The 23958-nt window shown below is 40.3% G+C and overlaps 1 protein-coding gene across 1 annotated transcript in view; it reads left to right on the plus strand.

Moving 5' to 3' along the window:
* CSMD1 (CUB and Sushi multiple domains 1) overlaps window positions 1-23958 on the plus strand; it is a 1186176-nt gene that overhangs the window by 348571 nt on the left and 813647 nt on the right. The window contains exon 3 of the mRNA XM_084516291.1: window positions 14004-14116. Coding sequence (XP_084372417.1) covers window positions 14004-14116 — 113 coding nt within the window. The remainder of the gene's footprint in view (window positions 1-14003; window positions 14117-23958) is intronic.

Below are 23958 nucleotides of genomic sequence, written 5' to 3' on the forward strand. Positions count from 1 at the left end.
GAAGGTAAGGAAAGGTCTCATTTGATTGCTCCAACAGCTTTTGATTTTGCAATTACTTCATCAGTGGTGCTTTCTCAAGTACAGATTTTTTATTTATATATTTATTTTTTTGTCATACAGATCTGATAAATATTTTCAGTCATATTCCATACATTCTGGAGATCTACATTTCATTTGCCAAAATGAATTGCTTAAAATGAGAAAATAGTACATTATTTAAACTTTCTATTGATTTGAAATACTTAAATCTACTAATCCTATCTCCCTAATTCTCTCTACAATTTGTAAAACACATGTCTTCAAAAGCATTTTGTTAGTTGGTAATGTTATTCTTATTTTGCAAATAGGAAATTAAGACATGGAATAATTAAGACATATAACTTCTAATATTTTGGAAATGATTGATCTGCTGAGAACAGACCAATCCCTGTAAAACAGATCAATATGATATAGAAGTCAGCTTTAAAGTTTGGCTCATAAAGTGGAAGATGTATTAAAAATAATTGTTTCTTTATTTAGCTTGTTTTTCATTTTGTATCACTTTTATGTTCTCATTTTTAAAAATTGTGATCAGTAACGTGGAAAAATGCCATTTTCATGAGAGCGATTACAAAATAATCACTAGAAAATAGCAAAATAGAATATTTTACTCTAAAGTATGTACAGCTTTAATTAGCTGGCTTGTTTCATTTCATTATCAAAAAGGGTATATGTCAATAAAAATTTCGTAAAGAACTGTCAGATCCCGGATTACTAATGGAAATGACTTCAATCATTTGGGGAGTGGAGGTCAGGCCCTGATCTCTTCTCTCTGGTGACAGCAACAGGACCCAGAGGAATAGCATGGAGCTGGGACAACGGTAGGTCAGGCTGGGTGTTAGGAAAAGGTTCTTCACCCAGAGGGTGGTTGGGCACTGGGACAAGCTCTCCAGGGCAATGGTCACGGCACTAAGCCTGAGAAAGCTCAATAAATATTTGGACAATGCTCTCAGACAGAGTCTGTTTTTTTGGTGGAGCCAGCATTTGGACTCAATGATCCTTGTAGGTCCTTTCCTACCTGGGGTATTCTATGATTCTGTGATTAGCATGTTAGTGTATATTTTGAATGGATCTGGACAGTCTTGCCTGTGCAAAAGAGATAATGGAAATCTGCAAAGTCATGTAAGTATTCAAAATTTTACTGTGTCACATAAGGTACATTTGAACCTGTGTACATTACCAGAATAAAGTTCTAGGCATAAATCTTTTGTTTTCTTTACAGAGAAACATTGAGCACTGTCTAAAGTGGTTGTTGAAATACATTCATGTTTGGACAGTACTGTATTTTTTTAGATACCTCCCTATTGCTGCAAAGGAAAAACATGCTGTTTGTACTAAAATCTCATCTATTCAAGTATTTGCTAGCATATTTTCTTTTGCCACAAGGCCTTTGCTTAAAGTGGTATTACAAAAAAGGCTAGAGTAGTTTTTTACTACTGTAATCCAATTTATAAAAACGCTAAAAGAAAGCTTCAGAAATTAATTTATATTCCCCCTTAGGCTATTTTTGTGTGTTGCAGGGCTTCTAAGCCACTTGTTATCATTCCATTTCCATTTACGCTGGCTTCATTTCAATGATTTTTGTGGAGGTACTCTGATACTGTAATAAAAGGTGAGCCTGTAAAACCTAGGGAGGTGGAAATGTGGGTGATTTTTCAGTTATTAGTGGCTGGTGTGTGAAGAGAAAAAAAAGTACTATCCACAGACTTTTCCTTTCCAGATTCAAATTTATTATAGAGGCATAAAATACCATTTGTGTTCCTATGATAGGGTTTTGAGGTTTGGGTTGTCTCTCTCTCTCTCTCTCTCTTTCTTTCCTTCCTTCCTTCCTTCCTTCCTTCCTTCCTTCCTTCCTTCCTTCCTTCCTTCCTTCCTTCCTTCCTTCCTTCCTTCCTTCCTTCCTTCCTTCCTTCCTTCCTTCCTTCCTTCCTTCCTTCCTTCCTTCCTTCCTTCCTTCCTTCTCTCTCTTTCTCCCTCTCTTTCTTTCTCTTTCTCTCTCTCTCTCTTTTTCTCTCTCTCTTTTGTATGAGAAGTTCTGTACATTTTTCATTTCTGAACAATTCACAAGTGGGGTTATGAACATAATCTACAGCATTATGAGTGATTTAGAATGGTTATGATTTAGAATAAAACAAAGTTTCAGATAAGATGTATCTTCATTTATTCTGAAGTTATATCAAATGTTCATTGCTCTAATGTTGTTCCCAGTCTTACGTGGCTCTCTCTCTAACGCCTTTTGACATAGGAAATACCAGCTAGCTTCAACTTTGCAATTGTATAAAATAATGGATCAGTATAGGCTGCTGTGGATTAATGGATTAATGCAACACACTCATCTAAATGATGATTGAAAGTAGCATCCACATGTGAGAGTGTTCAGACAAAGCTCACATAAATGTAAGCTTAAACTGATTAATGCAAACATTTTCAAAGATTATATCTTAGATTGTTTGACAAAGTAAGGGTGACAAAGAACACTGAGAGGTCTAAGTTTTGCTGATTGAATTCCTAATCTTTTTATTTAATAAGAAATGTTAAATCTCATCTGTAAGCTATTATTAACAATGGTCTTAGTACTATATTTTTATTACCAAACTAATCTTACTTTCATTAGTGAGCCTGTTACCCATAGGGATACAGGTAAGTGATATAATTATGAAAAGCATGAAATTATGAAAATTGGCTGTTTACATGATTTGCCAAATTAGGATTTATTTGAAGCAAAATTATTAATTAATTAATTGAACCAAATCACATTCATGTTTACATGTGTTTAACTTTACTTTTACTGGGTCCACCTGGGTTCATATCCCAGTATACCTGAGAGGTGTCTTTGGTCTAAAGAATCATTAGCTTTTGAGTAACTGAAGAAGCTTCTTTCTCATATGGAGAAAATATTGTTTTTATACACCTAACAATAAGTTTATGGCATCGCTTCCTTTTTCACAACACTTTATAGCAGTCCTTTTTTTCCACCAGTTTTATCAAATATTAGACAATGTTTTCTTTTAATGTCATTTAGTACAAAAATATATGAAGCCATTTCTGTTACTGTACTTTTTGTGTAATGGGTAGAAATCATGCAGAAATACACAGTATAATGCAGTAGAGAGAAGTTCTGTCAGAAGAAGGAGACACTTCAGAGATGGATGAGGAATTCTACAGGCAGCTGACAGAGGTTGCAAAATCATCAGCTCTTGTACTCGTGGGGGACTTCAACTTCCCTGACATATCCTGGAAGCACAACACAGCCCTGAGAAAGCAGTCTAGGAGGTTTCTGGAGAGCGTGGAAGATAGCTTCCTGACGCAGCTGGTTAGTGAACCTACCAGGGGTGGTGCCCCGCTAGACCTTCTCTTCACAAACAGAGAAGGACTGGTGGAGGACGTGATCGTCGGGAGCTGTCTTGGGCAGAGTGACCACGAAATGGTGGAGTTCACTATTCTTGGCGAGGCCAGGAAGGGGACCAGTAAAACCGCTGTATTGGACTTTCGGAGGGCTGACTTTGAGCTGCTCAGGACACTAGTTGGTGGAGTCCCTTGGGAGGTGGTTCTGAAGGGCAGAGGGGTCCAGGAAGGCTGGGTGCTCTTCAAGAGGGAAGTCTTAATGGCGCAGGAACGGTCTGTCCCCACGTGCCCAAAGACGAGCTGGCGGGGAAGAAGACCGGCCTGGCTCAACAGAGAATTGTGGCTTGATCTTAGGAGGAGAAAGAGGGTTTATAAGCTTTGGAAAAGTGGGCAGGCCACTAAGGAGGACTTTAAAGAAGTAGCGAGGCTGTGCAGGGACAAAATTAGGAAGGCCAAAGCTCATCTGGAGCTCAATCTGGCTACTGCCGTTAAAGATAACAAAAAACGTTTCTATAAATACATCAACACAAAAAGGAGGACTAAGGAGAATCTCCATCCTTTACTGGATGCGGGGGGAAACTTAGTTACAAGAGATGAGGAAAAGGTGGAGGTGCTCAATGCCTTCTTTGCCTCAGTCTTTAGCGGCAATACCGGATGTTCTCTGGATACTCAGTACCCTGAGCTGGTGGAAGGGGATGGGGAGCAGGATGTGGCCCTCATTATCCATGAAGAACTGGTTGGTGACCTGCTACGGCACTTAGATGTGCACAAGTCGATGGGGCCGGATGGGATCCACCCAAGGGTACTGAGGGAACTGGCAGAGGAGCTGGCCAAGCCACTGTCCATCATTTATCAACAGTCCTGGCTATCGGGGGCGGTCCCAATCGACTGGCGGCTAGCAAATGTGACGCCCATCTACAAGAAGGGCCGGAGGGCAGACCTGGGAAACTACAGGCCTGTCAGTTTGACCTCAGTGCCAGGAAAGCTCATGGAGCAGATCCTCCTGAGAGTCATCATGCAGCACTTGCAGGGCAAGCAGGCGATCAGGCCCAGTCAGCATGGCTTTATGAAAGGCAGGTCATGCCTGACGAACCTGATCTCCTTCTATGACAGAGTGACGTGCTGGGTGGATGAGGGAAAGGCTGTGGATGTGGTCTACCTTGACTTCAGCAAGGCTTTTGACACTGTCTCCCACAGCATTCTCCTCAAGAAACTGGCTGCTCTTGGCTTGGACTGGCGTATGCTTCGTTGGGTTAGAAACTGGCTGGATAGCCGGGCCCAAAGAGTCGTGGTGAATGGAGCCAAGTCCAGTTGGAGGCCAGTCACTAGTGGCGTCCCCCAGGGCTCGGTGCTGGGGCCGGTCCTCTTTAATATCTTCATCGATGATCTGGACGAGGGCATTGAGTGCACCCTCAGTAAGTTCGCAGATGACACCAAGTTAGGTGCGTGTGTCGATCTGCTTGAGGGTAGGAAAGCTCTGCAGGAGGATCTGGATAGGCTGGACCGATGGGCTGAGGTCAACTGCATGAAGTTTAACAAGGCCAAGTGCCGGGTCCTGCACCTGGGGCGCAATAACCCCAAGCAGAGCTACAGGCTGGGAGAGGAATGGTTGGAAAGCTGCCAGGCAGAGAAGGAGCTGGGAGTGATGGTTGATAGTCGGCTGAATATGAGCCAGCAGTGTTCTCAGGTGGCCAAGAAGGCCAACGGCATCCTGGCTTGTATCAGGAACAGCGTGACCAGCAGGGCTAGGGAGGTGATCGTCCCCCTGTACTCAGCTCTGGTGAGGCCGCACCTCGAGTACTATGTTCAGTTTTGGGCCCCTCACTACAAGAAGGACATGGAGGTGCTTGAGCGGGTGCAGAGAAGGGCGACAAAGCTGGTGAGGGGCCTGGAGAACAAGTCCTACGAGGAGCGGCTGAGGGAGCTGGGCTTGTTCAGCCTGGAGAAGAGGAGGCTCAGGGGTGACCTTATCGCTCTTTTTAGGTACCTCAAGGGAGGCCTGTTCTCCCACGTGCCTGGTGACAGGACGAGGGGGAATGGGCTTAAGTTGAGCCAGGGGAGTTTTAGGTTGCATGTTAGGAAGAACTTCTTCACTGAAAGGGTTGTGAGGCACTGGAACAGGCTGCCCAGGGAAGTGGTGGAGTCACCATCCCTGGAAGTCTTCAAAAGACGCTTAGACGTAGAGCTTAGGGATATGGTTTAGTGGAGGGCTGTTAGCGTTAGGTTGGAGGTTGGACTCGATGACCTTGAGGTCTCTTCCAACCTAGAAAATTCTGTGATTCTGTGATATCCAGGAATCCATAGTCATACCTTGATTGTTTTTTGTTTGTTTGTTTGTTTGTTTGTTTGTTTTTAAATTCAGACCATTGATAGCATGTTATCGACTTGGTGATATTGGATCTCTTAAAAAAAAAAAAAATACATGAAGGAGTTTTTTTCCTTGCTCTTTATTGAGAGCAAAGTTCAAGGACAATCCCCCATTGAACAAAATGTGAGTGAGATAATTCTGGAGAACTGCAGTAGTCTGAAGTTCTAGTTTGTCAGAGTTCCCTTTGAGTTGCCTCGCCTTCTGATGCGTTACTGATCAACACAATCTTTGAGGCAGCACCTCCATGTAGCTGTTTTTATATGTTATGGCAAGTTTGATAATGAACTTAAGGATGTCGTCGATCTAATGACAAATTCAGGAATAGTGTATAAATCCTGAAAAAGCTGTGACAGTGATGGCAGACAGCTCTGTGGTGTTTCATGTGGCAGTTGATGACCTCTACCACTTTACAGAAGAAAGTAAATCTGATTTTATCATAGACTTGGGAAAAAAAAAAATCTCAGGTTTGCATTTGTTGCTGGTTTGCCTAAAATTGCTTTAGGGGTAATTCATTGGAACTTGGATTTACTTATTACCTTGCTATTAATGGCATTGATCCTTTTAGTGAATAGCTTTTGCCATTGGTATCTGATAACTACACTTCATTTGACCAAAAAGTTGTCTGAAGTTAGCTATTTCTTTCAAGAATCCTCCAGGGAACAAGCTGTACAGATATGAGGTCTTGCATGCACACACACATGCCAGGAACAGCTCTAAAGATCTGTAACAAGGCTGATTCTCTTTCTAAACCTAGTTTTCATTGATTTTATTGGCTTAATTCGAAAAAAGAACTAGTCCTTAAGAAGAAGTCCCTCTCTCTCTAAGTTTTTTTTTTTTTTTTTTTTTTTTTACTGTGTTTTTTCCACTCTTAGATTACCCAAAATAATTTCTTAACCATTAATGAAATTTTCACACATGATAACCTGAATACATCAGTTAGTACTACATTTAGCAAATAAAATGCTTAAGGTGCTTCTATTTTTGCCTCCCCATGTATACACTGTTTATTGGCAATTGTGGAATTGGTACATGTTCTTGCTAATGTGGACTGAAGAAATGAGATTCTCCATGTTGGATATCTGTTTCTGGTGGAGTTGCTCTAGCTGCTGTTCTAGATGTTCCTCATCTAACCACCTCAACCAGGAGGGCAGTGCAAAATATTTCTTATTTAAAAATAATAAATCATGTAGTGATAGGACTGGGAACAAGAACGTTATAGTTATAGTTGAAGGGAAGAGGAACAGAGTTACTTTTATGTCGGGGTGCCTTTGAAACACCTGTGAAGACCCGTTCAAATTAACTGCACTTGAATGCGGGTCAGTTGCTATGTGGACAGTTGGGACTTACTAAAACTTCTTAATTACACTCAGCAAAAATTCAGTCCTTAATAAACTTGTTAGTCTGATAATACTTGCATATTTCCTCATGAACTATTGAGTGTGCTGGCTTCTATTGTAGCTTGTGGTAGAGACTGTGGCAATACCTTTCTTGTGGGTCGTGGATTCATTGAGTAATTTAGGAGAGAGTATGGTTATCTGATCTTATTTCCTATTGAAATTGGAGCCAAATCTGAAGGTGGATTATGCTGTTCAGGGCCCTGTTACCATGTGCTCAGTTTCACATGTTGTATAAGTTCCCCGTAAGTTCATCCTATAATGACCCCAAAAGACCCTATAAGGTTGTCTTATAGCGACCCTATAAGATCGTCCCATAATGACCCTACAAGCTCATCCTATAATGACACTGAGGTCGTCCTATAACGACCTCAAAAGACCCCATAATGACCCCATAAAATCATCCTATAACAACCCAAAAACGACCCCATAACTCATCCCAAAATGACCCTATAAGTTCATCCCATAACTACCCCATAACTCACCCTATAATGACCCCGTTAGGTCCTTCCATTGGGTTTGCGTCTTGAGTTGGGTTCAACGCCAACCCAAAATGTCTGAAACCCACCCAAAATTACAATAAATGACGTCATTGTTTTCTATATGGGGTGGTTACGGGGTGGTTATGGGGTGGGGCGCCCCCCGGCCCCATACCCCTGTGGGGTGGCGCCTTGACTCCTGCCTGCTGTCCCGGCGGCTGGCCAGCACGCTGTGCGATAGTAAGATCCTCAATAAGGTGATGGAGAGTGACCATTGCCCTGTCGAGCTCTTCCTGGCCATATAATGGCCCTATAATGGTTCTATAGGGTCGTTCTGTAACGGTCCCATAAGCTCGTCCTATAGCGACCCCGTATGTTGTCCTATAACGGCCCTATAAGGATGTCCTACAACAACCCCATAATGTTGTCCTATATCAACCCCATAAATTCATCCCATAGTGACCCCAAATGTTGCCCTACAGTGACCCTATAAGGTTGTCCTATGATGACCCCATAAAGTTGCCCTATAATGACCCCATAACTTCATCCCATAATGACCCTATAAGACCATCCCATTATAACCCCAGAAGACCCTATAAGGTTGTCCCATAATGACCCTATAAGGCCATCCTGTAATGACACTATGAGGTTGTCCTATAATGACCTCAAAAGACCCCGTAAGTTCATCCCATAACGACCCTATAAGCTCATCGCTTAATGACCCTATAAGTTCATCCCATAACAACCCCCCAAAAAAAAACAAACAAAAAAAGAAACACAAAAAAAACAAAAACAAACAAACAAAAAACAAAAAACAACAACAACAAAAAACAAACAAACAAACAAACAAACAAAAAACAAAAAAACAAAACAAAACAAAAAAAAAAAAAAAACAAAAAAAAACAAGCAGAGCTACAGGCTGGGAGATGAGTGGTTGGAGAGCTGCCAGGCAGAGAAGGACCTGGGAGTGATGGTGGATAGTCAGCTGAATATGAGCCAGCAGTGTGCTCAGGTGGCCAAGAAGGCCAACGGCATCCTGGCTTGCATAAGAAACAGTGTGACCAGCAGGTCTAGGGAAGTGATCGTCCCCCTGTACTCAGCTCTGGTGAGGCCGCACCTCGAGTACTGTGTTCAGTTTTGGGCCCCTCACTACAAGAAGGACATGGAGGTGCTTGAGCGGGTGCAGAGAAGGGCGACGAAGCTGGTGAGGGGCCTGGAGAACAAGTCCTCCGAGTAGCGGCTGAGGGAGCTGGGCTTGTTCAGCCTGGAGAAAAGGAGGCTCAGGGGCGACCTTATTGCTCTCTTATTGCAGCTATAAATCTAAGAGAATTAATATAGAGATGTCTTCATCCATCCTGAGTATAAAGGAAGTGTGAAGAACAGTTTGAGCTAATTCCAGTTGAAATAGTTTCAGTTAGTTACTTGGTCATTTTGTCCTTCCAATTTTCAAAGCTGAAGCAAGGGCATGGGAATTGTTGCTTTTAGAAACAGACCAGTCCTCTGTGCTCTGCTTTGCACACTGTTGAGCTAAGCCAGATAAGCAAGATCAGCAGCAGCTGTGTTGCTTTTGTTTGACTTCTACTTTTTTTTTTTTTTTTTTTTTTTTTGCTTTGCCCCCAACCAATCACCCTTTCCCAGGTGATTGGTTGGGTGACAGGTGGGCCTAATGATATATAAGCTGCAGGTGCCCCCCCCCTTCCTCCCCCAGCCCCTGAGAGTTTCTTCTGCCAGAGCTGTTCTTTGGGTGGTAAGTGTTTTGTTTTTCCTTCAGCCCCTTGCAGGATTCTTTAGGTGGGTCAGAGTGTATGGGCTGATGTGACCTGTATGTCAAATATTATCAAAGTTACAGCCTTGGTTTTAAAGTGATGAGACAGGGTTTAGGGGAAATGTATCATCTGAGTTCCCTGTGCCAGTAAGTATCTGAAAACAGCAGGAGTAGACATGTAAGGTGTAGTCTTTTTCAGGGCTAGGGACAGTTTCTTATATTTCTGGAGCTTTTTTTCTGACGTTTTGGTGGCTGTAGAGTCTTTAGACCTTGTAGTCTTATAATCTTAAGTGCTTGGAATTCCCTTAATAGAATGTTATTTAGCAGAGGTTGCTGGCTAACTTGTTTTTGGGATGTGGTGGGGTACGCTTCTGGTTTTGGGTTACATTTTAATCTCTAGCTGTACCAAGCCATTTGTGTAACTCTCTAGAGGATTCACAAAGAGCTTCATTATGCGCTGCAAGGGGCTTGACCACATAGGTGCAGTGTTACCAAGAGACTGAGCAGGGTCACCTGAGACTGAGCGACTGAGGGAGCTGGGCTGGTTCAGCCTGGAGAAAAGGAGGCTCAGGGGCGACTTTATCGCACTCTGCAGGTACCTTACATGAGGCTGTAGTGAGGTGGGGAGTTGGTCTGTTCTCCCACGTGCCTGGTGACAGGACGAGGGGGAATGGGCTAAAGTTGCACCAGGGGAGTTTTAGGTTGGATGTTAGGAAGAACTTCTTTACTGAAAGGGTTGTTAGACATTGGAACGAGCTGCCCAGGGAAGTGGTGAAGTCACCACCCCTGGAGGTCTTTAGAAGACGTTTAGATGTAGAGCTTAGGGATATGGTTTAGTGGAGGACTTGTTAGTGTTAGGTCAGAGGTTGGACTCGGTGATCTTGAGGTCTCCTCCAACCTAGATGATTCTGTGTGTGATTCTGTTGGGTTTTCAGCATCTCCAGGGATGGAGGTACCAGATCTTCTTAGGCAGCTGGTCCAACATTTGACCGCCATCATGGTGAATGCTTTTTCCTAGTATAAAACTGAGTTTTCTCTTGTGGCCACTTGTCTTTCTTCTCATCTTCAGATCTAGTTTCTTTTTTCAAACTGCATTGTCGTTTTCTATGCTGTCTCAATAGGTAGCAGTAAGAAGACAGAAGTAAGGTTCACCTTTTAGTTATCATCTTGTAAGGACTCAACATATATTCCCTGTGATGCTCCTTGTACATTGTGTGCTCCAGGCCCCTGGACATCTTGGCAGCCCTCCAACGTACTTGCTGCAGCAAGTTTAGAGATGACAACACAGGATCAAATATTTGTTTCTTGGTTAAAGGCTAAAGTCAGTACTGGTGTACCATTGTGTTTCCAATTAGATATTTTGTTTCTTCATTACAGACAAGCAAAGTACATTTCCTCTATGGTTTAAGAATGCATTAGTGTGCATTTTATGCCAATTCATGCTACTGAAAGTTAAGGAAGTATCAATATTTTAAAGTATTCTCATGCTCAGTATGAAGTAGTGCAAGTTTATCAAATGGATGTCTTAATAGCAGGGCACTTGAAACAATTCTGCTTTCTTGGCACACACCAGTACATCTAAACAGCTCCCGTTCTTATGCAGTTAAGTCCTGGATGTTAGTTGCCAAAGTACACTTCCAAATTAAAGCAACATGTGATTGTGTTTTTGTTCACATAATGAAGTGAATGTGCAAAACAAATTATGATTCATATTCTATAATTACCTAGAAAAGGTGTTTTTTAAGGGGAGGGAGGTGACTTGTTAGGTTAGCAGCGTTTTACTTCCAGAAATTACCTTGAAGAATTTGCTGTCTAGTTTTAGTTTGCTCTCACTTTCATGGCATTTGATGTCACTGAATTCGAGTACTATGAAAAAAATGCTTTCTGAAGTATTCCAGACAGCAAGACTACTGTAGAGGCACCCAGGCAATCTGTTTAACAACAGAAACACAGAATTCTTCAATTGGAGGCTTTCCCATAATCTTTTTGCAAGTTTTTGGTATTGTTGTGATCCTAAGAAACATATTTCGAGTTGATGTATTATTTCCTTTAAGTTTACCACATGCTTGCCTTTTTGTAGGTTGTAAAATATTTAGGTGTACTGATTAAAAGTGTAAAAGAACTATTTGTCTTCCTTTAATGTGAACTTCAATGTCAATTAACTTAACAAATGAACTAGTATTTCAAGGAGGATGGTACAGAAACTTACTGAACAGCTGAAGAGTCCATATTAGAGGAGTGATATTATTGTAATAGAATCAAAACAAGCAGGCCTAAAAACAATAACAGGAGTTTAAGCTGTCCAGTCACTACTCAAATGGGTTCATTTATATGAACTAAAGTCATGTCAAATGGAGCAGACGATGATCAGGAATGAGGTAGCTCAAGCTGTGTGGTTCTGCATTTATACTTTTTTTTTTTTTTTGCCTATGTAGGGCAATGTGTTGAGGCATCTCCTTCTATCTTCTGTTTCAACCTGACTTTCTTTCCCCCAGAATAGACACAAGTTTCCTGAAACACAGGTCTTTTAAATCACTTCTCAAAGAAGGAAAAAAACAGATGTTAGATCAGAAAATACATAATATAAATTAATGATGAGCTGTCATAACAGTACACTACAGATGTAGGGCAGTAGTGATAACCACTATGATTTATTAAAATAGAGCAAGAAGCACGTTTCACTAAAAACTGCAACATCTAAATAGATAGTGAAGGTAATGGAACATGCAAAAGCCTGAACATAAGATGTGGCAAGCCTCATGGTAGTTCTGGGGCTTGTGGATTGAGGGGAAAAAATCAAGTTGGTTAATTCCAGAATTGGAGTTAATGAGGTGGAAAGAAAAAGGAGTAATAGGTTGACAAGTACACAGAAGGTGAAAAGATTAAAGCAAACAGTTAATTAGCACATGGGAGACAACGTTTAAAAAGAAATAAATAGCAGAAAGCCAAAGCAACAGAAGTCAGAAAAAAGCTATATGCCTTCATCAACATTTAAAGCTCTCCTCACTGACTTCGATCTTTGACTCATCAGAGTCACTCCTATTTTCCAAACCTCAAAATTGGAAAGAGACTGGGTACCACCTGACTCCTGTAATTCAAGCATGGTGTTCACCTTGGATATTTTTATATATGAGAACTGAAGGTGGTCCTAAATAAACCCAATTTTGCACAGAACTTGTAGTTCAGTGTATCTGTTGTACTAGTGTACTGTTTAGGTGTTTATCCACTGCAGTTCCAGATGCCATTAATGAACTATAGCATAAAGTAAACTTCAAAGGCAAAGAAGATTTTTTTTAAAGGCACAGTTTTTCTTAACTATCCAAATTACAACTCTATCAAAGTGTTTTTGTTTTGTTTTTTTTTTTTTTTTTTTCCTTCCAAGAAGCCGCTAGCAAGTCTGAACACAAGAATTTTGGCCTTGAATGCTTCCAGGGATGGGGCATGCACAGCTCCTCTGGGCAGTCTGTTCCAGTGCTTTGCCACCCTCTGAATAAAGAATTTCTTCATTGTATCTAATCTAAACCTCAACACCCCCAGGTCATTCTCCTCAGGGCTGCTCTCAATCCATTCTCCACCCAGCCTGTGTTCGTGCTTGGGATTGCCCTAACCCAGATACAGGACCTTGCATGTGGCCCTGTTGAACTTCATCAGGTTCACCCACTTCTAAAGCCTGCTGTGTTGTCCCTACAGTGGATACTGGGGTGGTTGAAAACTCCATGAGGACAAGGACTTGTGCATGTGAGGCTGCTCCTATCTGTCCATAGAGGGCTTTGTCTACTCAGTCATCTCAGTTAGGTGGTCTGTAGCAGACCCCTCATTATATTGTCACCTGTCTGTCCCTGCACTTGAAGGCATTTAATCCTGCCCTATAAGCTCTCAGTGGGCTCCTCATCCATCTAATCAATGTCAACCAGGTGTAACAAATTGTCTTTATTGATGTTTCAATAAAAAAGTAAACTTTTTTTTTTTTTTTCTCCATCTGTTTTATCCTCAAAATGCATCAAAACATTTGTTTGGAGAAATTAACTTAGAACTGGTATTGCAGCATAAGGATAGTATGTCCAAAATTCTGTTTTTATCTAAAGGTATGAATGCCTGTAAGATGGGAAATGGAAGGTATGTTTCTTCTTGAAGTTGTAAGATGGAAGTTTTCTTTGGTATTCCAGTCAGGTGACAGAACAGCCAGTTAACAGTGGAACATATAAGATCCTTGTTTTTCTGAGGAAGCAGCTGGAGGACAGATGGGATAGTCCAAACTATCAAATAGCTCTGTGAATCAAGACCTGGTTATCTACTTCTGGTGCCCTAAACTTACATATATTGATCTTAAAATGAATCCAATCCAAAAATTCTTTGTTTCTGATAGTTTCAAACACATATTTCAGTGAGCTGTCTTGGAAAGTGCACAGGCAGAAGGGTTAAAATAGGGCTAAAAAGCTCAAGAACATGTTGAAATTTTGCAGTGAATATTTATTGCAAGAGGAGCAAAAAAACATAACATATTGGCTGCTTGGTTGTGGGAACGTGAAGTTATAAGGCTAAACACATTTAATTCATATGAAGAGAGCTTTATTTTAAAGGTTTTAACTGTTTGTGCCTTTTTTATTGTGCAGGTTATCTGGATTTCAGCTGCCATCATCTATTGTGAGCACAGGATCTATCCTCACCCTCTGTTTCACCACAGACTTTGCTGTTAGTGCACAAGGTTTCAAAGCTATCTATGAAGGTAAGAATTATTTTTCTACTTGGTCTTTATTTTACTTGACATATGTTTTTGATGTTGAAATGTGCTTCAGTTTTCATTGTTTGGGGTTTGAATGATCATTGACTATTGCATAAACTTTTTTTCTGGCATAATTAAATTTTACTACATCGTAGTCATAGTCTTGATTTTGAAATTGAATTCAATCAAACTAATATTTTAATTTCTGCAGTGATTTTTAATCAAATTGATTGGGTTTCTAAAGCTGGATTCAGAAATGCTTATGTTTAAATGGGTTTCTTATTATTTCCTAAATTTATTTTGACAACTTCTTTAGGCAATGCCTGACTAAAGGGGTTTAATGATAAAAATGAGATGAGATATGGATCCTAACTCATCCTGAAAAATCAATCGGTAATCTTCTTAGGGGGAAAATGTATGTATATGTACATACAAGGGTTTTTTGTTTGTTTGATTTCAAAAAGCAAAGCAGTTCAAAGCCAGTTCTATGGAAGATGTTACAGTATGGTGATGACTGCACAGTTCTGAGGGGAAAAGTGAGGCCAAGCTTTTAATGTCTTCAAGACTTAAGCCATAAAACCAGACTGAATCAATTTCTGTAATATGATGACTTGTACAAAAGACTTTGAGATATGTAAACTCTGCTTAGAGTTGGATAGTGAAGGTGTTTTGAATATAACTTCAGGATCACGCTCAAACTGAGTGTGAAGACTAGTTTGATGTGTGTTATTAACTTTCTGTGCTTTTTCTGGTTGGTGTGGGTAGCCCAGGAGTATCTTTCTTTTCCTGGTTGCTATTCCCCTTTTTCCGTTGTCCTCCATAACCTTGTTAGCTGAATAACAGGACTGCCTCTTTCTTTCTCTTGGTTTTCTTTTTACTTGGTCTATATTTGGGTGAGGGCTGTGAGGAAAGTTTCATTTTAGTATTCTTTAAGTTTTATTTGATAAGCTGAGAAGGTCCTTCAGATATCATAAACACCAGGAACCATCGCTGTTTTCTCAGTAGGAAGTTGTTTTCTACATATGTGTATCTTTCTCTTCTAGCAGTATGATAGCACATTTCATCCTTTCATGCAAGCTGAGCAGTCGTCGCTTTTTTTTTTTTTTTGTACGGAAAAAGACATGAAGAATGCTAAAGGACATCTCTTGACTGTCAACTTAGGAACATGCACAGAGCCACAGGCTGTAAGATAATGACACTTCCTGCTGGCCTACATTCTTGTGGGGGTTTAAAAAAAAAAAAAAAGGGCAGGAAGAGCTGTAATTAACATTGAAAAATAGTGCCATTCTCCGATTAAACAACACTGCCCCCTTCCATATTTATTTCTGTAAGCCTGGCACTGTGCATGAGCTTTAAATTGACTTTGAAATATGACATTCAGCTCCCCCAAAATGGTGGATAACTCTCCAGTGACAGTGTCACAGAGTATGGACTGGCAGTGGTTTGAGAAGGCTTTGCAGTAGTCAGGGGTTAGGTGTTTATTTTATGAGGACTCAGAATGAGTTCTGTATCAAACATGACTGCTGTAAGGGACAATAGGCTTATTGAAAGCTCATAGATCAAGAATACCTGTAACTGTCCCTGCCTCTTTTTTTTTTTTTTTTTTTTGAGTGACCCCTTTTGGCTCCTGTTCCATATATAGCAGGTATCAGATCAGCCCCTTTGGGACATGGGAATACAGCCAGATATTACTAGTCACTGTAAGTCTTTATAGCCACTCTGCTGGTTATCTATCCCTGAGCTAGTTTGCTTTTAGTAAAAGTATCTAGTTATCCCTGCTTTTAGCTAGCTTTTTCATTCTTCTGTGGAGTAAGTGGATTACTGTTCAGTTGAAAGCATTAGTATGTGTATGTTAAATTGTTACTGATTGCTGCCATTTAAGACTTTGGAGCACTATGTGGCTGTAGTATAATTTGAGAAATGCAGTTTTAAACTGGGAGGGAGTGGTTCTGTAACCAATTTTTGTATGGAATATGGAGAAGTCTACAGTACTCAAAAACAGTTATTGGAACAGGGAAAAATGAAGGAAGTAATTTGCATAAACTTCCTATATTCTGTGAGTCTGCAAAGCTGGTGTTTTTTAACTCTTGTGACAGGCCACTCTTCTGGATAAGAAAATTTAATCTCATTAGGGGTGCTACCTTATGCAATCAAAAAAATATAATAGTAAGCATCTTCAAAGCTAGCTCTGCTATTGCAAGTCAATATTTTAAATGTGATCATGTAGGGTGGTTTGGCAGAAATGACTCTTGTCTATTAGAAGACTTAGACTGGGCTAAATTCTCTGCAGTGCTGAGTTTATGCTTTGCAGAGCAGACGGGATGTTGTTGGGAGGCCTCACCCTTAATGCCTGCAGGGAGCTCTTCTGCACTTGCTCCCTGGTGACTGGGGCTAGGGCACTGAACCAGGAAAGAAGAGATACGAACCACCCCAGCACCTACTCAGCAGGCTCCAAGGATACAGCTCACAAGGATCTGCTGCTGGGAGGGAGCATTGTGTGCCATTGCCTGTGCTGAGATTCTGATCTGTGGGTTCTAGTGAGTATGTTCCTGATTCATGAACTCCCTTCCTGTGCAGCAATGAAACGTGCGTCTTTTGTATTTTTACAATGCATAAGTGGATTAACAATGAAGCCAATGAAACCAGATACTAGCATTCCAAGTACTTCAAGGTGATTTGAACCTATCCAGATTTGCTTTCTGTCATATACTATGTGAACATACATATTTAACTAAATCTGATTTAGTTGCGGTAGACCAGCAAGAGCCATCTACTAGTGTTTACAAGACACTGATGTAGCCAGGCAGTTGCCTAGTTCTTGAGCTAAAATGTAGGTTCATTTATTGTATCATTGTTTCACCAGCCTTGTACGTGTGTTTATGAGAGAATCTAGTATTTTTAACTTTAACACTGGTAATGCTTCAGTCTTCTCAGTGATCATAGACCCTGAGTTGGAAGGGATCCACAAGGATCACATCAGCACTCCAAACTTCCAGTACAGATGGAAGCTTTATTTACTCTTATTTTCTGGAATGTTTTGTTGATGGGATATACATATAACTGTATAACCATACATATAAAAATATCTATAAATTTCAGAAGTAAACTTATTTAACCTGGTAAATGATTTGTTGACAACTGTTGTCACTGTTCGGTAATAATTAAATCCAAGACTGAAAGTTTGGAATTTGGGAGTTGAAGGATGAATGCTGTTTCTGTAATGTGTTTTTTTTTTTTTTTATTGACAGTGCCTTACATGATATAGAACATTAGGTTTAGTCCTTGGTGGAGAAGGGAGAGAACAATAATATACTTGTAACTTGTACAATTTTATTTCCTGTTAAAATCAATTTAATGGATTTTCTTGAATGGGATTAACAAACTATTCTTAAAAGGTGCTTTGAGGGCTATAAACAGAAGAAAAAATCAGCTTTGCTGTTGTAGTAGCTTTCTTTGGAAAGGTCTAAAGTATTTGTCCCATACAAAACACTTGCATATGGTTGGAAATATGAAAAACAAAACAAAAATCTCAGATGATGACAGTATCTGAAGTGTTTCACATGTGTTTACTTCATTAATTCATGGTAGAGTTGTTATATAATATTTCTTCTACTAACTAGTGTTTTCAGCCATGCATTTGCCCAGGGAATCCACTTGTCAATTGCAGCAATTCTGTAAGAGTAGAAAAACTTAACTCTTGGTACACTGTTAGTCATCACTATAAAATGAAATGTGGTTTTTAGTTTTTGCTACACTGACTTCTGCCACTAAACACTAAACTGCCCTTGAAAGTTAGCAATCCTCGTCTCATTTTAAGCTATCTTAATTTGTTGTTGTTGCTGTTCTTGTCCTTAAACACATTTTGTCATGTAGAGTGGTGGACAGTGCTCAAGTCTGGTACATCTAGCTTGTTGTTTAATGTGTGCAAGTACCTCCTTTGACTTCTGTTCTACAGCAGCAGGTTTTCTTTGCCAAAGGAAGAGCTCTTGCACATCCCTCTATCCTACCTGCCCTCAGGGTATACTGCCTTTTTTCTTTTGGTCTTTGAATTCTCAAAGCTTTCTGCTCACACCCAGCATTAACGTTTATACTGGCAGTTACTTCATCCTGCTTGTGCATCTTCCCTGAAGCTTTTTAAAATCCATTTCAGCATCAATGGTAAAAGTAGTGGTAAATCAGTGTAAATCCTTTGAAGAAATTTGTTTTCCTCTTGTTTCTTCTTTTCTCCCTGAATATCTGTCACTTCGTGCGTTGTTTTTTTTTTTTGTTTTCTATTATGGTTCAATATTTCAACCTATTAAAAAAAGATTTGAAACACTTCCCCAACCAACTTGGAGACAATAACATCTTGTGTTGACTCCATGATCTTACTAAGATAATTTTCCTGAGACTCTGTTTTTTGCCATTAATATGAACCCAGTCAAGATAATAGGCCTTGGCACTGAAGCTAACATTGCTTGTTCACTCAGCTTCTCCAGTAGATGTCTTGGTTTGTTTGCTTTTATTCAAAGTGCTCAAATGACTTTTCAGTGCTTTTCAAAGAGTAAAACTCGTTTTCACTGGGTCATTACAAGACAGAGCTTCCTATTTATTCTTCATGTGTCTGACTGTAATAGTCAATAGTTAGAGTTCTTGAAGCACTGTCCTACAATAGTAAGAGCTACTACTCCCTGGGAATAAGTGCGTTCAAAACTTGTTCAGTAATCTGCCTCAGTAATCTGAGGCAAATATTTCATGTTGAGCAGTAGAAAGTTAAACTGGCAAGAAAATGCAAACTTTTATGTGATTTCTATGCATAACTATCCCTTACTATTCATCTGTGAGTGTAACTAGCAATGGTTTAAGAGCCAAGCAACTACTAATCTTTATGGTATAGTCACTAAGTACTCTATTATCTATTAACTAATACCTTATTTTGGTTGTTCTAATGCTCTGAGACTTGGAATATTATTCCTGAACATCACTAGATTGGCCTACCCAGCTCTGAAGAGGGCCAAAAAAAAAAGAATATGTAATGATGTAATGATGACATTGAGACTAAGCAGTTCATTCTGTATTGTTTAATTTATTATGTATTTTTCTCACAAGAATTCCTTTGTTTGCTCTCAAATCTATAACTGTTCTCTACCCTACAGTGATAATCAGAGAAAGGTACAATTTCAATTTAAATCTGTTTAATCCTTTTAAAGGGTAAAGGGTAAAGGCACAAACTATTTTTTCCTTCTTTAATGGCATTTCTTGGGCAGGGAAAACAAAACTCTTTAATATTATAGTAAAATAATTTTGCAGCTACACATCTTAGGTTATAGTCTCATCATCGAGTGTATTTGGCCATAACATCTATTGATAGACTGATGTATTTGCTCTTCTATTTTTAGTTAAATTTGTGTTGTTCACTATTTTGGTAGTTTTCTTTTCAAATTAAGCTATTTGTAAAAGTATTGAGCTGTTTGTGTGTTTACACATGGACAAGTAAACAAAAAGTTAGGAAAAAATGAAATAATCAAATGGGATCCTTTGAGGCTGAAATGTACAGTTCCATCTTGTTGGGGCAGAAGTAATTGTTTTGTATGAATGAAGTTGGGATTTCCTTTGTCAGCTGAATTTACTAATAGTTACTGCAGTCCTTATACTGAAGAAAAAGTTTTTTCCACTTGCTAGCAAACATCCTTAAAAACAACATGGTTTTGAAAGGATGCAGTCTGCATGACTGTTAATGACGTAATGCAGGAAGGAATTGTAATGCAATTAAAAACAAAGTTGGCATTCCTTGGGTGTAAACCATGATAATGTCAGCAGCAAAATTTCAGAGCAGGAGAGGTCCTGTGGGACCTCTGATAGCTAATTTTACCCTGAGCTGGTGAAAGGGGATGGGGAGCAGGATGTGGCCTTCACTATCCACGAGGAAATGGTTGGTGACCTGGTACGGCACTTGGATGTGCACAAGTCGATGGGGCCGGATGGGATCCACCCGAGGGTACTGAGAGAACCAGCAGAGGAGCTGGCCAAGCCACTGTCCATCATTTATCAACAGTCCTGGCGATCGGGGAAGGTCCCAGTTGACTGTCAGCTAGAAAACGTGACGCTCATCTACAAGAAGGGCTGGAGGGCAGACCTGGGAAACTACAGGCCTGTCAGTTTGACCTCAGTGCCAGGGAAGCTCATGGAGCAGATTATCTTGAGAGTCATCATGCGGCACTTGCAGGGCAAGCAGGTGAGTCAGCATGGGTTTATGAAAGGCAGGTCCTGCTTGACAAACCTGATCTCCTTCTATGACAAAGTGATGCGCTGGGTGGACGAGGGAATGTCTGTGGATGTGGTCTACCTTGACTTCAGCAAGGCTTTTGACACCGTTTCCCACAGCATTCTCCTCAAGAAACTGGCTGCTGGTGGCTTGGACTGGTGTACGCTTCATTGGGTTAGAAACTGGATGGATAGCCGGGCCCAAAGAGTCGTGCTAAATGGAGTCAAATCCAGTTGGAGGCAGGTCACTAGTGGTGTTCCCCAGGGCTCGGTGCTGGGGCCGGTCCTCTTTAATATCTTCATCGATGATCTGGATGAGGGCATTGAGTGCACCCTCAGTAAGTTTGCAGATGACACCAGGTTAGGTGCGTGTGTCAATCTGCTCGAGGGTAGAGGAAGGCTCTGCAGGAGGATCTGGATAGGCTGGGCTGATGGGCTGAGGTCAACTGCATGAAGTTCAACAAGGTCAAGTTCCGGGGTCTGCACCTGGGGTGCAATAACCCCAAGCAGAGCTACAGGCTGGTGGGAGATGAGTGGTTGGAGAGCTGCCAGGCAGAGAAGGACCTGGGAGTGATGGTTGATAGTCGGCTGAATATGAGCCAGCAGTGTGCTCAGGTGGCCAAGAAGGCCAACAGCATCCTGGCTTGTATGAGAAACAGTGTGACCAGCAGGTCTAGGGAAGTGATTGTCCCCCTGTACTTGGCTCTGGTGAAGCCACACCTCGAGTACTGTGTTCAGTTTTGGGCCCCTCACTACAAGAAGGACATGGAGGTGCTCGAGAGAGTCCAGAGAAGGGAAACAAAGCTGATGAGGGGTATGGAGAACAAGTCTTACAAGGAGCGGCTGAGGGAGCTGGGCTTGTTCAGCCTGGAGAAAAGGCGGCTCAGGGGTGACTTTATCGTACTCTGCAGGTACCTTACACGAGGCTGTAGCGAGGTGGGGGTTGGTCTATTCTCCCATGTGCCTGGCAACGGGATGAGGGGGAATGGGCTAAAGTTGAGCCAGGGGAGTTTTAGGTTGGAAGAACTTCTTTACTGAAAGGGTTGTTAGACACTGGGACAGGCTGCCCAGGGAAGTGGTGGAGTCACCATCCCTGGAAGTCTTTAAAAGACGTTTAGATGTAGAGCTTAGGGATATGGTTTAGTGTAGGATTGGTTAGTGTTAGGTCAGAGGTTGGACTCGATCTTGAGGTCTCTTCCAACCTAGACAATTCTGTGATTCTGTAATCTAGGTCATCAATAATTTAGGTTTCAGAAGAGTTCACTTCAGCCCTACCAGCTTAGAGAACCAGTATTGAGAGAACTTAAGAATATGAAGGTGATTCTATGAGCAGAGACAGGTGAAATAGTCAGCTTGTTCTCTGAAGTGTATGAATAGATCTGAAGTGCATATGAATAGATTTAAAAAGTGCTTGAAACAAATGTATGGGGAAATGAAGTTGGTCTGTAGAGGCAGGTACTCTTATATGCTTTTTCCAGTCTCTCATATGTCAATATATTGTATAGAGGAGAAATGATAACTATATTTAAAACAGTTGTACTCCACATCTTCTTTAGTTATGAAAAATTAAGATGGGTAACTTCATCTGTTCTAAAGGAAGTGCAGATTCCTTTCTCCAGTAAAAGCAACTTAGTTTCTTTGCAGCAATATTTGAAGGACCATGAGTCAGAGATGTGCAGTTTTACCTCCTAGACTGCTTAAGGCAGAAAATTCTGAATTGGAAGTTCTAGGATTTTTTTCCCTAAAAAAAAAAAAAAAAAGACACTAATGAAACTTGATTGAATAAATCCTACTTGAATTGGCGGAAAATAAAATCAGATTCTATTGGATCAATGAATCAATCAATCTATCAGCCAATGAATTATGTATCTAAAGGAAGGGATAATTATGTAAGAGCCTTGCCTATTGCCTTATTCCAGCATTGAGCTATGTGGGCTGTATTCTGCTTTCCAGCTCTTGAGTAGCTCAATCTCTGATGTAAAGACAGCCTTTGTGTTGCTATGAGCCTTTGAAAGGGGGATTACATGATTTAAGATACGTTTTTGGAACTGTCTTTTCAATGGACTCTGATTCTGGAAGTGAGGGGTTATTTAGTGCCTTCTAGTGATTTACTGATCCTTATCAGAATTGGTGTGTTCATTGTCCTTGGTGTATGAGCTGGTAACAAACCTGTGTCGGTGGCTCATACCTTGTAATCACTTAGTGGGATTGTAAGCTTCCCTCCACAAAACTGTTGTGCTCCTATTCGAGATAATATATATATATATTATTTGGGGGGAAAAAGGGCTTCCTAGAGCAACAGTTTGCTGAGAAACAAGTTCAAAACACACGCAGTTCTGGAATAGTCAGTTTATTTTTTTTAATTCTTCCATGTAAGAAATGTATGGAACACATCTTTTCTCAAAGTACTTTTCTAAAACAAGTTGTGCAATGTGACTCAACATAGCTGGCATTTATGCTTGTTCTATTTTACATCCAACTGGGATTTGGGGGAATATTTTTTCATGTTCATAGCTTTATATTTTTGCTGGAGATAAGATTTCAGTTAAGCAGCCTATGCCTCCTTCCTTCCCCGACTCAAAATTTATTGTAAACAGTGACTGCTGCCAAATACCAAGATGTCAATATCAAGAAAGGGTATCAAATAAGGAGCCTGTCCTCTGTTGAAGCTTAACTTTGCTTGAAATTTTAGGTCTGGTTGTATTGTCTCTTTGCCAATGTGGAAACTATAAAATATTTATTCTTAGTGTCTTGTGTGGATTGCCAAATTAATCAAAGGAATTCCTTGATGTGTTATCCCCAGTCTGTCTGCAAAGTTAAATCCTACTTCATTGTCTAATTATATTCCACAGAGTTCACTTATCTTCAGAATGCTCACATTAATATGAAGATCCCAGATGAAATGCAACTGACAGCAAGTTTTTGATGAGTCTGAATAAGTCTGATGCTGTGGTCTACTTGATTTCTGGTCTTGTAAAGAAAGCTGTTTATTTGGCTGGTACTAAGTAGGGAAAGTTGTATTGGGATTTTGTCTCTTAAGACAAAAGTACATTTTCAGCCATACTCATCTGTTCTCTAGTTTGTACCGTAGTCTTCTTAGTAGAGTCTCTTTTTGAGCTTGTTTTCCTTGATTTTTTTTAAATATGGAAACAATTTCTGCTTTTTAGAATAAAGTCTCTGCCTCCTATTAACATGTACTGTTCATAACTACTTCATACTTATTAGAAATCTCCTTACAATGTCAGAGATGACCTATGGCCTTCAAGTCTTTTCTCACTAAAATAAAGTAGGAAAAAATTCCCAATTTCATCTGGAACCATTGTCTGCATATTTTTATTCCTTCAAGTAGACAAAGTGTGTACACTGCTGCAGGATGGAACTGTTATTTTCAGAATAAAGCCAGTGGGTTAGCAGGCCAGAACATAGATCTTTGGCTTTGTTACCATACTGAAGCCAGCAGCCATTAACCTGATTCATTAGATGTAGCATAATTTGCTATATTAGATGGATAGTTAGCATGTAAGTACAGCCAGATACCTTGCTTTTCATCTTTTCTTGTATAACTTTAAACTATTAATAATTGTACTTTGAATTACTTTGTT

Source organism: Aythya ferina (assembly GCF_964211825.1).
Source record: "Aythya ferina genome assembly, chromosome: 3".
Classification (NCBI taxonomy): domain Eukaryota; kingdom Metazoa; phylum Chordata; class Aves; order Anseriformes; family Anatidae; genus Aythya; species Aythya ferina.